Source organism: Protomyctophum parallelum, assembly GCF_964188405.1.
Source record: "Protomyctophum parallelum genome assembly, chromosome: 3".
NCBI lineage: Eukaryota > Metazoa > Chordata > Actinopteri > Myctophiformes > Myctophidae > Protomyctophum > Protomyctophum parallelum.
Genome location: NC_139698.1, coordinates 44,235,599 through 44,249,405, shown reverse-complemented (window position 1 = coordinate 44,249,405; position 13,807 = coordinate 44,235,599). Strand labels below are relative to the sequence as shown.

General features: G+C 40.4%; 1 protein-coding gene across 1 annotated transcript in view; it reads right to left on the bottom strand.

Annotated features, from left to right (window-relative positions):
• The window catches only part of ntrk1 (neurotrophic tyrosine kinase, receptor, type 1), a gene marked incomplete at both ends in the record, with an annotated part of 33,541 nt that extends 20,134 nt beyond the window's left edge, over positions 1 to 13,407 (bottom strand). Inside the window, 6 exons of the mRNA XM_083762169.1 lie at positions 638 to 780; positions 1,474 to 1,628; positions 3,905 to 3,973; positions 6,652 to 6,723; positions 7,929 to 8,003; positions 13,202 to 13,407. Coding sequence (XP_083618295.1) covers positions 638 to 780; positions 1,474 to 1,628; positions 3,905 to 3,973; positions 6,652 to 6,723; positions 7,929 to 8,003; positions 13,202 to 13,407 — 720 coding nt within the window. The remainder of the gene's footprint in view (positions 1 to 637; positions 781 to 1,473; positions 1,629 to 3,904; positions 3,974 to 6,651; positions 6,724 to 7,928; positions 8,004 to 13,201) is intronic.
• Between the last annotated feature and the right edge of the window lie 400 nt (positions 13,408 to 13,807).

The window sequence follows — 13,807 nt, the reverse complement described above, 5'->3', positions numbered from 1 at the left end:
GAACACAGTAAGTACATCAGCAGCATAGTCAATAACAACAATGCATGGATCTCTGAGACATTTTCTGAACTGTCCGTGGATGTGAATCAATGTGTCAATGCATGTCAAGCATATACATGTAATTGTACAGTAGGCCTACAGTAACAATTCCTTCGTACTTTCAGGACTGTCAATGGACATTTTATGTTTCACACCTTGCATTAAAATCTCCTGTTATTGTGATTATTGATATTAGAAACAGGTGAAATTAACACAAACAACTAAGAGATACTGTACGTGTACAATCTTCACTACTCAAATCATATATCCTTCGTCATATGACAATAATGAAAATAGACGATCTACAAGCTCATTCATTGTGAGCTTTTAGATCTGCTATTTATTATTATTATTTTTTAATATTTGACACACAAATTAGGGATGCCAGGTTACAAAAGGAACTTTATACCAGATTGTTTTTTGTAGTTTGACTACTCACCTACACAGCAACATCATCTACCATGAATATGAAATGGAGGGACTTGATCTCCACTAATTTTTTGTTGTTGTTGCGGAAACTGATAATATCGATCCATCTGACAGTGCTGTGTTATTGACAGTGAATGACATGTTATGAATGTTGAAAATCCTCTGCTACCTGCACAAAGTAGCGGGAGTGCAGGTGTTCAGTGCACCATCTCACTATGGGTGTGGGCGTTCCTGTCACGTGGCACTCAAACGTCAAGTTGCCCCCTTCCTGGATTTTGTTGTTGGAAGGGAGAATAGTCACCTCAGGAAGACCTGCATATGAATGGACACAGTGTGATTGTGCATTGTTAGATTGAATAAATATATGTATTGAGTATGAATATATTGTGCAAGTACATGTGGCATCAAGGCTCTGTCTCATTTCATGAATTCCCTGTAAGCCTGAAATGATTTGCCAAATAGATATTACAGGGAATGAAATAGACCCCCATAAGGGAATCATAGAAACGGAGCACACATGTGGATGCTGGGGTGGTGATGGGAGAACAAGAAATTTAATTATTCTGGGTGCAACCATTGAGTGAAAACGCGTTGAGCTGGCAGAGCAGCTATTTTTGCCAAAGAGATTCAGTGTAGAGCAGTGGTTCTCAACCTTTACTGAATCCCAGTAAGTAAAGAGTCCACTTGAATATCGGTGTGTTGTGTGTTCGAGTCTCGATCCCGATGACCCTTGTAGCCTATAATATAGGTACTGTATATTATACAGTATCTGACCACTTAACATAGCAGCTGAATGACTGCAATGGAAGTGGTCAGCGTTGGCGTATTTTCAGAGCATTTTTATTTTCTAATTATCAATCAATCGATTGTGTTCAGATTTTAATCAATGAAACTTAACAGTATCACAACAGGATCACAGCTTCATTGGCACCGGGTAAAAAAAAGCGTTAGCGTTTAAGTGGTTAATACAGGTAGGGTAGGACAAAATATGTAAAATCCACCCACTGCAGTTATCCATCATTAAGGAGTTCAGCAACATTTCCTGGTCATTGGAGAAGCAATGCAATGGCTGATTATCCAGGTCTCCTCGTTCGTTTCGCTGCCACTGCTGGAGCCAATGGAGATCGCATGAGCAAAGGAGAGGGTTGTCCCTCAAAACTCTGAACAAGGACAGAAAGACATAATCAAGGGTGAACAAAGTACCACTGCACATCTGCCATAGAAGAACCCATCCATTTCAGGAGACATAACATTTAATTGTGAAGAGATGATAAAGCAGAGTTAAAAGCAGGAGTACAGACTTTCAGGTTACCATATTTCGCATTCATTTATCAACAAAGAAGTGACTCCCACTCTGCAGTTCCATGGACTTCTATTATGGACCCCCAGCTGCCTATAATGTGTGAGTGTGACCGTGGACCAAGCCTCTTCACAGAGCCTATCAAGAGTGTGACCGTGGACCTGGCCACTTCACAGAGCACGACCATGGACTGCTACCATATTATATTATACCACTACACTGTATTGTATCTTAACATTATATTTTATCTGACATCATTGTTATACCATGTTATATATTGTCTTACACTATTCAATTTATTATTATTGATATTGATACTACTTGTATTTGCCTTTATCTCCTCTGTCTGTCCTTCCCTCTCTCTTCCTCTCCCCCGACACGGTCGAGGCAGATGGCCGCCCACCCTATTGGGTTCTGCTTGACGTTTCTTCCTCATGGGGAGGTTTTCGTTACCACTGTCGCAAAATTGCTTGCTCAGGGTGGTATATCTGTCGATTCTCTGCTCTACGTGAGAATCTACAACTTGTTAAAATTGAATTGAAAGTTGTATTGTAGATGATAATTGAGTTGTAGATGTAAAATGATCAAGTTGATATTTTACAACTACGGTACCTTTAAACAGAATCGATCATTACACAGTACCCTAAAAGGTTTAGCTTACAAACTTCCGTCAGTGTGAGAGTTATTAGTGCTGGTTCTTTATTGCAAGGACTGCAATTAGAGTTTCATCTTTAGCTGCATAATTGTCGAGAGAGGGCGAGAGTAATTGTCATTTCTGTACATTATTTTGTTCATGCCTTGTGCGAACAGAATAAAATATCTTATTGCAATATCTTATTTAGAAAGACGAGAAAAAGAAAGTCTAGAGCCTGAGTTCAGCCAAACCATCAACCACCAAATTGTCAATTTACAGTAAAGCTACTGTACATTAGCTTCTGTATAAACAGGCACTCCCAAGACCCAAAACCCAAGAGTCCATAATTCTTTATTGTAGAATGTAGAAAAGTATTGAAGGTCTGGGTCATAATCCCTGTTGAAAGTCCAAGAGGATGCATTTAAGGCTTGGCAGAGAATCTCAAAGGAAGCTATTAAAGGTTTGATTGTGATGCATCCCAAACTTGAAACAGGCTCCTACTGTATTTCCATAAGGCTTTTTTGATCCAAAACTAACTTACTATAGATGTTGGTTTTAATGTTTGATCATACAGCACATTCATAAGGCATCTTTCTAACTATCCTATTGACTTCGTGCAATATTTGTAAGTAGACTAATATGGGCAATATGCAGAATGTTCATGTTGTAGTATTCCAGAATAAGCGGCAATGTTTCTATCTATGGACCAATATAAACATGCACTTACCACAACTACAGTACCTCCACACAGGTTACAGAGGCTATATGTGCTGCTACTTGGAGTAGTTTTGTGTTCATTGATATTGATTGTGTACTTTGTAGCTGTAGAGTATTTATGTTGCATTTATGTATAGTCAACTGTCTAAATTCAATTTAGCGCTGTCTCCATTTGATGGTATACTGTATGAGGGCTAATGTGTTTGTTTTGTGTGGAACGATTAGTACTTTCATCCTCTTGAAATCAATCAGACGACTGCAGATGATTCAGAACGCTGCTGCTCGACTCCCTACTACTACCAAGACATTAGTGAAGCATATTACTCCAGTTCTTAAATCCTTCCACTGGCTCCCTGTGTGTCAAATAATTGATTTCAAAATACTACTGTTGGTCTACGGTTAAATGGTTTAGGGCCAAAATACATTTCTGATCTTGTATGATATCATGAAGTGCTCAAGGCGCATTATATTGCCTTGTTGTTGAATTGCGCTCCTTTGCCTTGCCTCTCGCTGTCATGTAAACCGTGCTGTCAAAACAACATGATTTTCTTTCCAATAATGATATAATGTCCACCATTGGAGACAAAAGTCTTGGTGGGGGATTATATCTTGAAAGAAATCAGAATAAATATTGATACGTTTTGTATGAATTCTGTATGTTTTTATTTTTTATACTGGATGCTCAACATGGAGACATTCACTAATGAATTTCAGGTCATTTCTTACATTTTAGAATTAACTCAACATTATCGTGTCATATACTGTGCTTAAAAATAAATACTCACAGGTTGAGCAGAGGCAGAAAATGGAAAACCTTCCAGCTGATGTGTTCAAGAGAGTTTGATGCCAGGTTCCTGTGGGACAGATAAACGTGATATAATTGCATTATGTCAGACAGATACATTTTTTTCCTTAGGTCCTGATTATCTGATATCTCATCCATCTATTTACCATAACAATATATTATTTGAAATGATCTGAAAACAACCGGAAAACAAAGGCTAGACAAACACTGTCAAATCTAATTCTGAATGTCTTATAGTTATATTTTGTCTTTTCTACAAAGAAGTTGAATCCAGTATAAAAAAAAATTACATTGCAAGAATCAAGTCGGCTTCAGCGGTTGAGTCATGCTGTGATTCAATCACTCACTTCAGAACAATGTGTACCTGCCTTGAATTACGTACTCTCCAGGCGGAAAACCTTAATGCATCCAAATGGGCCCTGATCAATTACCCTGGCAAGTATTTCACATCAAGAGCTACATTCACAAACAGCACCGGCGCACCTCTCTGTGTTTGCTCACTGTTCAGTACATTAGGTGATTAGTCCAGAGTCACAAACACTTCTGGGAGGAGAGCCACTGCTAAGCTACTGGGAGCAAAAATACTCAATGCTGCCTACACTAGAGAGGTCTATTAACAGCTGCATTAGCCAAATGATTGCATTTCATATTCTTTTGAATTAGTTTCAATATTTTGATATTGTGTTCTAAAAGATTATATGACCAGAAACAAATCATTGTAATTGCTCAAACAATGCAGCCATTTAATGTAAAAAATAATAATAATAAAAACAAAAGTCTCAATAGGGAAATATAATACCAGTATCGTGGCCACTCCAGATTTATAATCAATATTCTAAAACTCTGCATTGTAAAGTCTTAAAATAATCCTTAATAATCCTGCACAGCCTTTTATCATTCCTCATAAGTTGCTGAAAGAACACCACAGCCACTCTGTAATGTACCTCAGACAGCCAAGGAACCAAAGCTGTAAATAAACCTCCTCAGAAGATGACAGCGGGCCACACTGGGGAGTATGCACATGCAAGCCGATACATATTCACTCTGGCAGGGACCGACAGGGGCCAGCAAGGGTTCAATTCTTTGTTTTCCTTGCTCCCAAAAGTTCATGTCAGATGGGTTGGCCATAAGGGCTTATCCATTACCAGCTCGATTTTGCCCCAGGCCCACAGGGGGAGAGCATAGCCGGGAATAGCAGCCCAGTCTTTTAGCCAATCTCAAGCACTGCTTACATCTAACGAGGGGAGGACAGAGGTCTAGTGGATGAAGCGGACAGAAGAAATAAAGAGGTTATGGTATGTCACAAAGAGCGGTTTCAGTAGCAGGGCCCCCGTGTTCACAACTTACTTTGGATGTAGCCAGAGACCCCTAATCTAAGACACATCTGTTACATTCCAAAGAAGCCCCTCAACCCACCCCTTCTCCTCGTTGGTGAGATATTGATTAAGCGATAATGGACCCTTAGTGGAGTGTATTTATTATGCATCAGTTGTCGATAATCCGCCAAAGTGAGCGAGTAAAAGGTGACTGGTGGATGTCTTCTCCAATTTCTCCAGACCCCCGCCCCCCCTCTAGTGGCCCCCTCTGCTCCCCTCCTCACAATCTGCCTGTCTGTCAGGTAAACAACATCGGACATGTAAAATGATGAGGACAAGAAGATAGCGGCGATAAGGGTTGACTACTGATGAACTGACATATTTCCATGGTTACGGGCAATGAGCATGCTATTGGTGGTTGTTTAACCTGGGCAGTATCGGAAAATCAAACGGTAGGCAATTTCATCAAAAGAAATGTTGAAAATTAAGAACAACATAATTATATAGGCTTTGGTTTCTGGTTGTGTTGTGGGTAAAAGGGTTCATAGATATAATCTTTCTAAAAACCCACAGAACCAAACTCTGTGGCATTGGATTGTAGTGTGTGCCATGCCCCACCAGACTGAGATCTGATATCATGCAGATTGAATTGCATCGTAGTAAATATCTGTCACTGTAATACAGCTCAGTGGGAGTCCACTGGTCAAAATACAGCACACTGTATTAGAAACCAACCTTCGTACATTTCTCTTAACGCACTGCTGAATGCATACCATAATCTACAGCTGCAACTGTCTGTGTACAACCACTGCCTCACCTCAGTGATAGTGGCTGAATGTTAAAAGTTGTAGTGCTATCTACTGCACTCTACTTTATGTGTTGTGATGTCCCCTTGCACTGTACAGTATGTGAGATTCTGTGGCTCCAGTACACAATGATGCACCATGCAATTTGATTTTCAGTGCCACCAAGAGAAATTGCTATGTTTATTGTGTACATGCTGTGTAAAAGGATTTATATAAAGCAGCCTCAGCTTACTACATATCAACCATTAAAGTATTTGTGCAACAGTCAATCGAACAAATCGATTTAATCGATATATAAAATTATATTTTGCTAATTGATAATTGATAATTTGATAAAATAATCAGCTCATAATCTACCCCTATTTTGGGCATGTCATTATAGCCTAGGCGAAATAATTAAAGGAAAGAAAACTAATTGTGAAAATAGGCAGTCTACCAGCTTTAAAAATGTATTGATAGAATAATCGCTAAGAAAATAATCAATAGTTGCAGCATATTAAAGAGTTGGTTTTGCATTGATTGACAGCAACAAATAGGCTGACCCGAACACAGGTCAAGAAGACATGAAAGGGAAAGATAATCCTGTTAGCGACAAGGACACTTACACATACTGGAGCTTGACGTTGTACTGGAAGGCAGTGGCAGAAATATACCGCAGCTTGCAGGATGTCACCGTACTGGAGCGTGAGCAAGCACAACAAACAAAACACCAAGAGGAGGAAAGAGGAAAAATCACTATTTACAGTATATACTATTTATAGCACCCGGAAATAAACAAACGGAATCATGGAAAACACTTTAACTGTATTCTATGACAGCTACCTGTATAATGAATGCTGAATGTACTGTTTAGTGTTTAGTATGTAAACTCCAAATACATGTAGAGTTAATGTAGTGCATGGAACAAATGGCTGGTTGTCACACTGGGAAACTGGAAAAAGTGCCCCTCGGGGCACAGGTCTCCACCAGGACAGGTCAGGTTGTGGCCTCCTGGTGGTGCTATAATAGGCCAATGTCAGGCCAGGTGTGTTCTTACACCATTAATGGCAATTGGATGATTTGAGGCATTTTGTTCCAAAAATAATGTTTTGCAAAAGTCCACCTGTTGGTGGCGCTATAACAGGCCAATGTGAAAATGGTGGGATATATTCCTCAGCCTAGTAGTAAAGTCTGTGAAAGATTTCACGTAAATTGCACGCTGCATTCATGATTTGAGGCGTTTTGTTTCAAAAGTGCCGATCCTTTGAAAGCCTGTTAGCCAATTGACATATGACATATCCGACCGATCCATCTTGAACACGGTCCATGACTATAGAGATAGTGTGTAACGATTTGCGGGATTTTTGGACAGAATCTAGAGGAGTAATATAATTTTTTTTTTTTTTTCAAAAGTCAGCCTCCTCGTGGCGCTATAGCCTACCAGGCCATTTTGGGGCAGAGGTTCATCGTTGGCATCCAGGGAGAGTGTGTGCAAAATTTGGCATCGACCGGGTAACAGGTAACAGTGCCGGAGATTAGCTGATTAGCGGACGGACGGACGGACGGACTGACACACGGACGGACGGACGGAGTGCAAAACATACTCTCTCCCCAGGCCTTCGGCCTGGTGGAGACAATAATACAGTACAGTACAACATCTGAAAAACATGCATTGTTTAATTTCTCATAAGAGAGGACAAAGGCCATTCTTCTCAAACTTATTCAGATTTGAAAATTAGCTTGTTTGACCTGAACAACGTGCAGTGGAGGGCAATGCACTGCTGAGTCACATACTGTGTACTGTTCTCTGTATCACTGACTGAAAACATGTCCACAACATTGCAGTTTGTAATGTACTTTATTATTCATTAGCATGTGTTTCAATAGGTCCATCACTACTTACAGGTTCTTCAGTTCTCTGTAGTTGACTAGATCGATTTCTGTGAGGTTCTCCAGGCCAACTTGATTCTCTATGTAACTGATTAAAAAGATAGAAAAGGAATGATTTAGGCTAATCAGCAACATAACATTGTGGGCTTCTGCTTGTTGCTGTCGGTGAAAGAAAATAACACAATACACACATTAAAAAAGCTAAACAGAAAACACAAACCAGAAACAAGCCATTTTCCACATTTCCAGACATACCTCAGGATAGCAGTACTGCAGTAGTGTGCTGTGGATCTATTCAGCACTTAGACTACCTAATACAAGGTCACTATCTTTTCATGAACTGTTTGAATAGACAGCTAAATCAGACTTCTCACGTCTTGTCTCAATAAATGTTTACCCCTCAATACAACTCTGAATTGTTCTCGGATGTTTCTCCCAACTCCTCCATACTCTTTTCATGAACTGTTCTGAGGACTGGATTGAACTGATCAAGGGCCTTGTCTACACAAATGTATTTTAGGCAGATTGTTTATGCACCATGATTGTTAAAGGGCCACTTCACCCCTTTTGCAACCAGATCTTATTTTAATGATGTTTGGGAGACAAGAAACACTTTCCTGGGGTTCGTATGTGGGTAATGTGTGTTTTTAGATATTTCAAAGTGTCCATGGGCTCCATGATGTTATGGACACTGGGCTCACTTACTTCCTGCACTACATCAAGGACTGTCTAAAGAGGACGAGACGCGAAGACCGTATGGCCATGTTGCTCCATGGAAGGAAAGAAACATGCGCTGTTGAGACCAGGAAGTTGTACATGCCCAAATGTGTGCATGTACAACTTCCTGGTCTCAACTGTGCATGTTTCTTTCCTTCCATGGAGCAACATGGCGTCGCCCGTACGGTCTTCACGTCTCATCCTCTTTAGACAGTCCTTGCAGTCCATGTTGTCTCAGTAAGTAAGTAAGACAGCCCTCCCCCTATCCACAAGGAGGAGCATTGGACCAAAGCATTATGGGAATTGTAGTCCAGGAAGAAAGTGTTGCTTGTCTCCCAAACATCATTAAAATAAGATCTGGTTGCAAAAGGGGTGAAGTTTCCCTTTAAGAGGATGGGGAGAGTGGAGTGCTAGAATGTAGTCATGCATGTTCTCTTTATGCTTTTAGTGCAGATGTCAAGCAACATGAAAGGAATCAGGATTACACATAAGCTCCACTCCAAGGAGACACAGAAGGAATAGTTAATTCTCAAAATGTTTAAGAAGAGTATTAAGCAAGGTAAAGGTATACCTCATATTTTATGGAGAATTGAGAAGTCTCCCCTCAAGACTTTCTGACAGAAAAGGGGGCAGAAAGGAAGTATAAAGGGGGGGGGGGCTTTCTGACAGAAAGGTCTTTCTGGTCAAAAGGGGGTTCAAATAGCATGCAAAAGCAGCGAGCAGCGAGCTTGGTGTCCTATAGTGGATTAGTAGGTGAACAATCTCAATGTCATGATGGGTATGCTTTTATGCTTTCTTCAACCACAAAACCTTTCTTTATGTTTTTTTTGTTTGTCGCTTTCACCTTTATTTTATATTTTTTATGGAGGGATAGAAAGTAGGCTGACAGGAAATGGCATGGGGAAAGAGATAGGGGGGTGACATGCAGTAAAGGATGTCGGTATCGGGAGTTGATCCCACGGCACACTGCCAGACTGAGACTGGATTACCAGGCAAGGTGCCTGGACCGCGGAGCCACGGCCCAGGCCCACAAAACCTTTCTGATAGAAAATCTTCTTTTTTACGATGTTAAGGATGGGTTTAGGCATCGTATTTCTGTGGTTAATATTCAGATCAAGATTACATTTAGCCATTCATTTTTTGTAAGGTGAAGGTTAGGGTTAAGATTATGTTTTTTCGCAAAGTTGCAAAAGTGCAACGAAGGAATTGCATGGATATACTAAGAGAACCATTTGTATTGATTGATTGATTACGCAGATACAGTCATAAATAAATACTATTTGTGGGAGAGTATATATAAATATTTAAAACTACTGTAAGGTCTGTAATGTCTTGTTTATGACACAATTTAAACATTCATTCAAGCTGGCAGTTGCATGCGTTGGCTGCACTGAACAAACAGATATGTATTCATGTATGATTGACCCACACAGCAGTAATGTGATTACAGGGCAGGTGGGCTCGGGATCACCCATCGGCCTTGGTTATTGGATTGAGCCAAGTGGGTGATATATCATCTATTGTTCCTGGGTGAGGGCAATGGCTGGCAATTCACAAAATTGCATTTATAACTCAGCACATGATGAATTTCGGCTGCTGTTCCAGAGTTAATGGCCCCTTGTTTGTTCCATGTATCGGCTGTGTTTGCTGCCAATACTCAGAAGTGTTTACTGGCATGCAGAGCACCGCGGTGAACGAATGCCAAGAGAGGCTCTTCTCACTTATTGATTGACTGGTTCAGAGAATGTCGAGCCTCTCCCAGAGGTCAGCCAAACACGTTTAGCCACAGGTAACTTTTCATAGATGGCTCTTTCTTTAACAAGTGCTAATTGATCTGGAGACGAGAACAGTAAGAGAATAGAAGACACTGACATTTTGTTTCCTACATTTTAGTCGGCTAGTTGCAAGAGAGCAGAGCAGCCATCTAAGAATGACAAGTAGCCATTTGCATTGTCTCGGAAAACGAATGGAACATTTTTGTTAAATATCAGCCATGTTCAGTACATAATGAAACTATTAGGTTGTATTTACAAAAAAAAGCTCTTGGAATAATGTTACTCTAGACTAGAGTCACCTTTTTTGTTCTTTAATCTTCTGGGGACTGTACAAAAATGTCCTAAGTGCTTAAAATGTGTATTCAAATGGTGTATTTCTCCTTTGACATTTCAAACAACGCACTTCTCTGGCAAATGGGTGAATCTCAGCATTGTTTCAACAGATTATATTTCATTCCAACCCTATGTGAAACGTCAGATAAGTGCACAGAAAAAAGTTGAAAGAGAAAGTTTTTTGTCTGAGCCAGCTGATCACAATGAAGAAGCTGCTTTGTTTTCATAGAATGTCATCGTTTGCTGTGGGACGATATATTGGTCCACTCAAAAACTGCTATTGGCACTGCTTTTTCTGCACATAAAATGCAATGTGTGAACCATCAAGTGTACATTCTACAAAAGCATATAGCTTAACTGTAGAATCAGGTCACTGTAATGGACCGAAGTCAAAAGTCTGGCTTTTCTATTTTGGTTTGATTGATTTACTGATATCTTTATTGACAGAAATACATATGCATAAACAAACATATGTGTACATATATCTCATATCTCTCATGTCTGTCTGCATCAAATTGTCTAATCACCTGTATGCATGTGAGATTTGGGGGCGGTGACAAAACCAGTCGAAACCAGTATTTCTTAATGAGCTCATGGATTTGCTCACAGAATGACCGACCGTTATTGATGACATTTAAATGCATAGAGTACTTTTATGGGATGTTTCTAAATTAAAATATATTAAATTAATGATCAATCAATCTCTAAAAACATGATGATAATAATGATTATTATCATGGAGGAAGTAGGCCTATGGCACTGTGACCTTAAATCACATTCCCTGACTGATTGTGTGTTCAGGAGCTAGGTGGGGCTTTGAAAGGTGACAAAATTATACTTCCCATGAAGTATGACCTGTACAATTTACAATTTACAATTTAGGCATTTAGCAGACGCTCTTAATCCAGAGCAATTTACATTAAGCAAGAACAAAAAAGCATGGGAATACATCACATAAAAACATTTATCAAGAAGCATGCGTAAACTAAGAAAGTAACAGTGGAATATCTATATAATGAAGCTATACATATAAACTATACATCTATACTACTATGCTATACATATGTACTATGACGTGCTATGACTACATACAATGCAATTATAGTGCTGTCTACATAACATGCTAATAAGTCTGTATCAAATGCTATCTAAGTCTACAGAAATGCTATCTTAGGGGGTGGGGTAAGTGCTATGGGCCATGATGGAGTCTGAAAAGGTGGGTTTTCAGACTACGGCGGAAGATTGGGAGTGATGCTGCAGTTCTGACTGCAATGGGAAGTGCATTCCACAGTTTTGGAGCCAGAAGGGAGAAGAGTTTGGGACGTGTGGAGCGTTGTCCCGGCGTACCTGTATTACTAGCCTACAAGTGTGTTCTCAGTGACATCCATAGATCCACATCAAATGAAACAGAAGCAATATTAAAGCACACACCTTTATGGAGTGGTAAAGGAAGCAGTGATTATATATGCTGGACATACCGTAGGTTCACTGTTTATTTTACACCAATAGTTTAAAAGTCTTTATAATGCTTTATATTTTGAATGAGATCCAAGAATATTTTGCACATAATTGCATAATTCCACTCATTTTCTAAGAGACCACATAGCCTTACAATGCAGAAAGTAATGGAGTTGTTTTCTCACAGCAGTAAAGTTGGCCCTAATAACAGAATGAATAATCTGAGTGAGAGCCTTTGTCCCAGAGGCAGCCACATGGTGCATTGACTGTAAAGACATCAATGCTAGTCATGCTCTTCCAGTTGTCGTCAGACTCATTATAAAAATAATAATAAATACATAAAAATAAAACGGTTATCAAATACGTAATTTGATCACCCCTTTTTTCCAACATAAAAAAATGCCTTCACTGCATGCCAGTGAACAACTCAACACCACGCATACTTTCGAAAATACGGTAGCAGATATTATAACTGAGGATCTTTATCTATGACTAAGAATAACTACTGCTGCACATACATTTTACCAAAATGCAGTATTAATTGTGAAATGTGTTTGATTGTATAAAAGTTAAAACCACAACCACATCACTTGATTAAAAGTGAAAAATCGCCTCGACTGAACTTTAGCATGTCATGTGTTATGTCAAACTTTGTGACAAGCTCAAAGCAACTTCGTAATGGCTCCGACTCCCTTAACAAAGGCAAAGCAATCTGAAAATGTTAGATAAGTTTCAATACATCTAACAGCATATTTATCTGTTTTCCTATTCTAAACCATACAAATTAACATAACCTACAAATTGGCCATTCAAAATGCACTCCCAGTCCAACTTGAGCCAAATTAACAAACTGATCAGCTGAACATGAGAAAGTCATGCACACATCATCACCAACACCCAACGCATGTGAATGAATCCAATGCACTCACACACAGTCACTTAGAGGCACATGCACAAGTACTGGCTCCAATCAAGCCTGCCACCCCAACCCAAGTGCACTCACATCTCTGTGACGTTTTCACTCTCTTGTGGTGCCAACGCTGGGATGCTAGTGATGCCATCAGTCTCCAAGCATTGCAGCATGGCAAAAGAGCAGCGGCACGCGGACGGGCATCCTCCCAAAGTAGGCACCGGTGCCAGGCAGAGCCAGGTGAGCGCCAGGGGTAGTGCCAGGGCTGATGCCAGGGAAGTGCCCACTGCCACCGCCATCATAGGTTGAGTGATGAAAGGATCTCCTTATTGCCAGCAGGATGTCGTAGATGCACTTGACGACAGCAGCTGTATAGTTCACCTAATAGGGCAGAAACATTGAGAGCGAGGAAGCTTCCTCCCACCACACACAGTAGCTGTCCACTTGCTGCTGTCTGGCAGGGCTGATCCCAGCTGGTCAGGGTTTCTGGTGCTGAACCACAGCTGCACTGAGCAGCAGGAAGGCAGGCAGGCAAGCAAGAAAGCAAGGGGCCTCTGGGGAGACTGGTGGTGGGCTGCAGCCTCACTCTCTCGCTTTCTCTCAACCTCCCTCTCTCTCCTCCTCTCTTCTCCTCCACGTTGCAGGGAGGGGCAGGACAACAGAAGCCATTAGTTGACTCTGTGTTGGAGAGCCACAGTC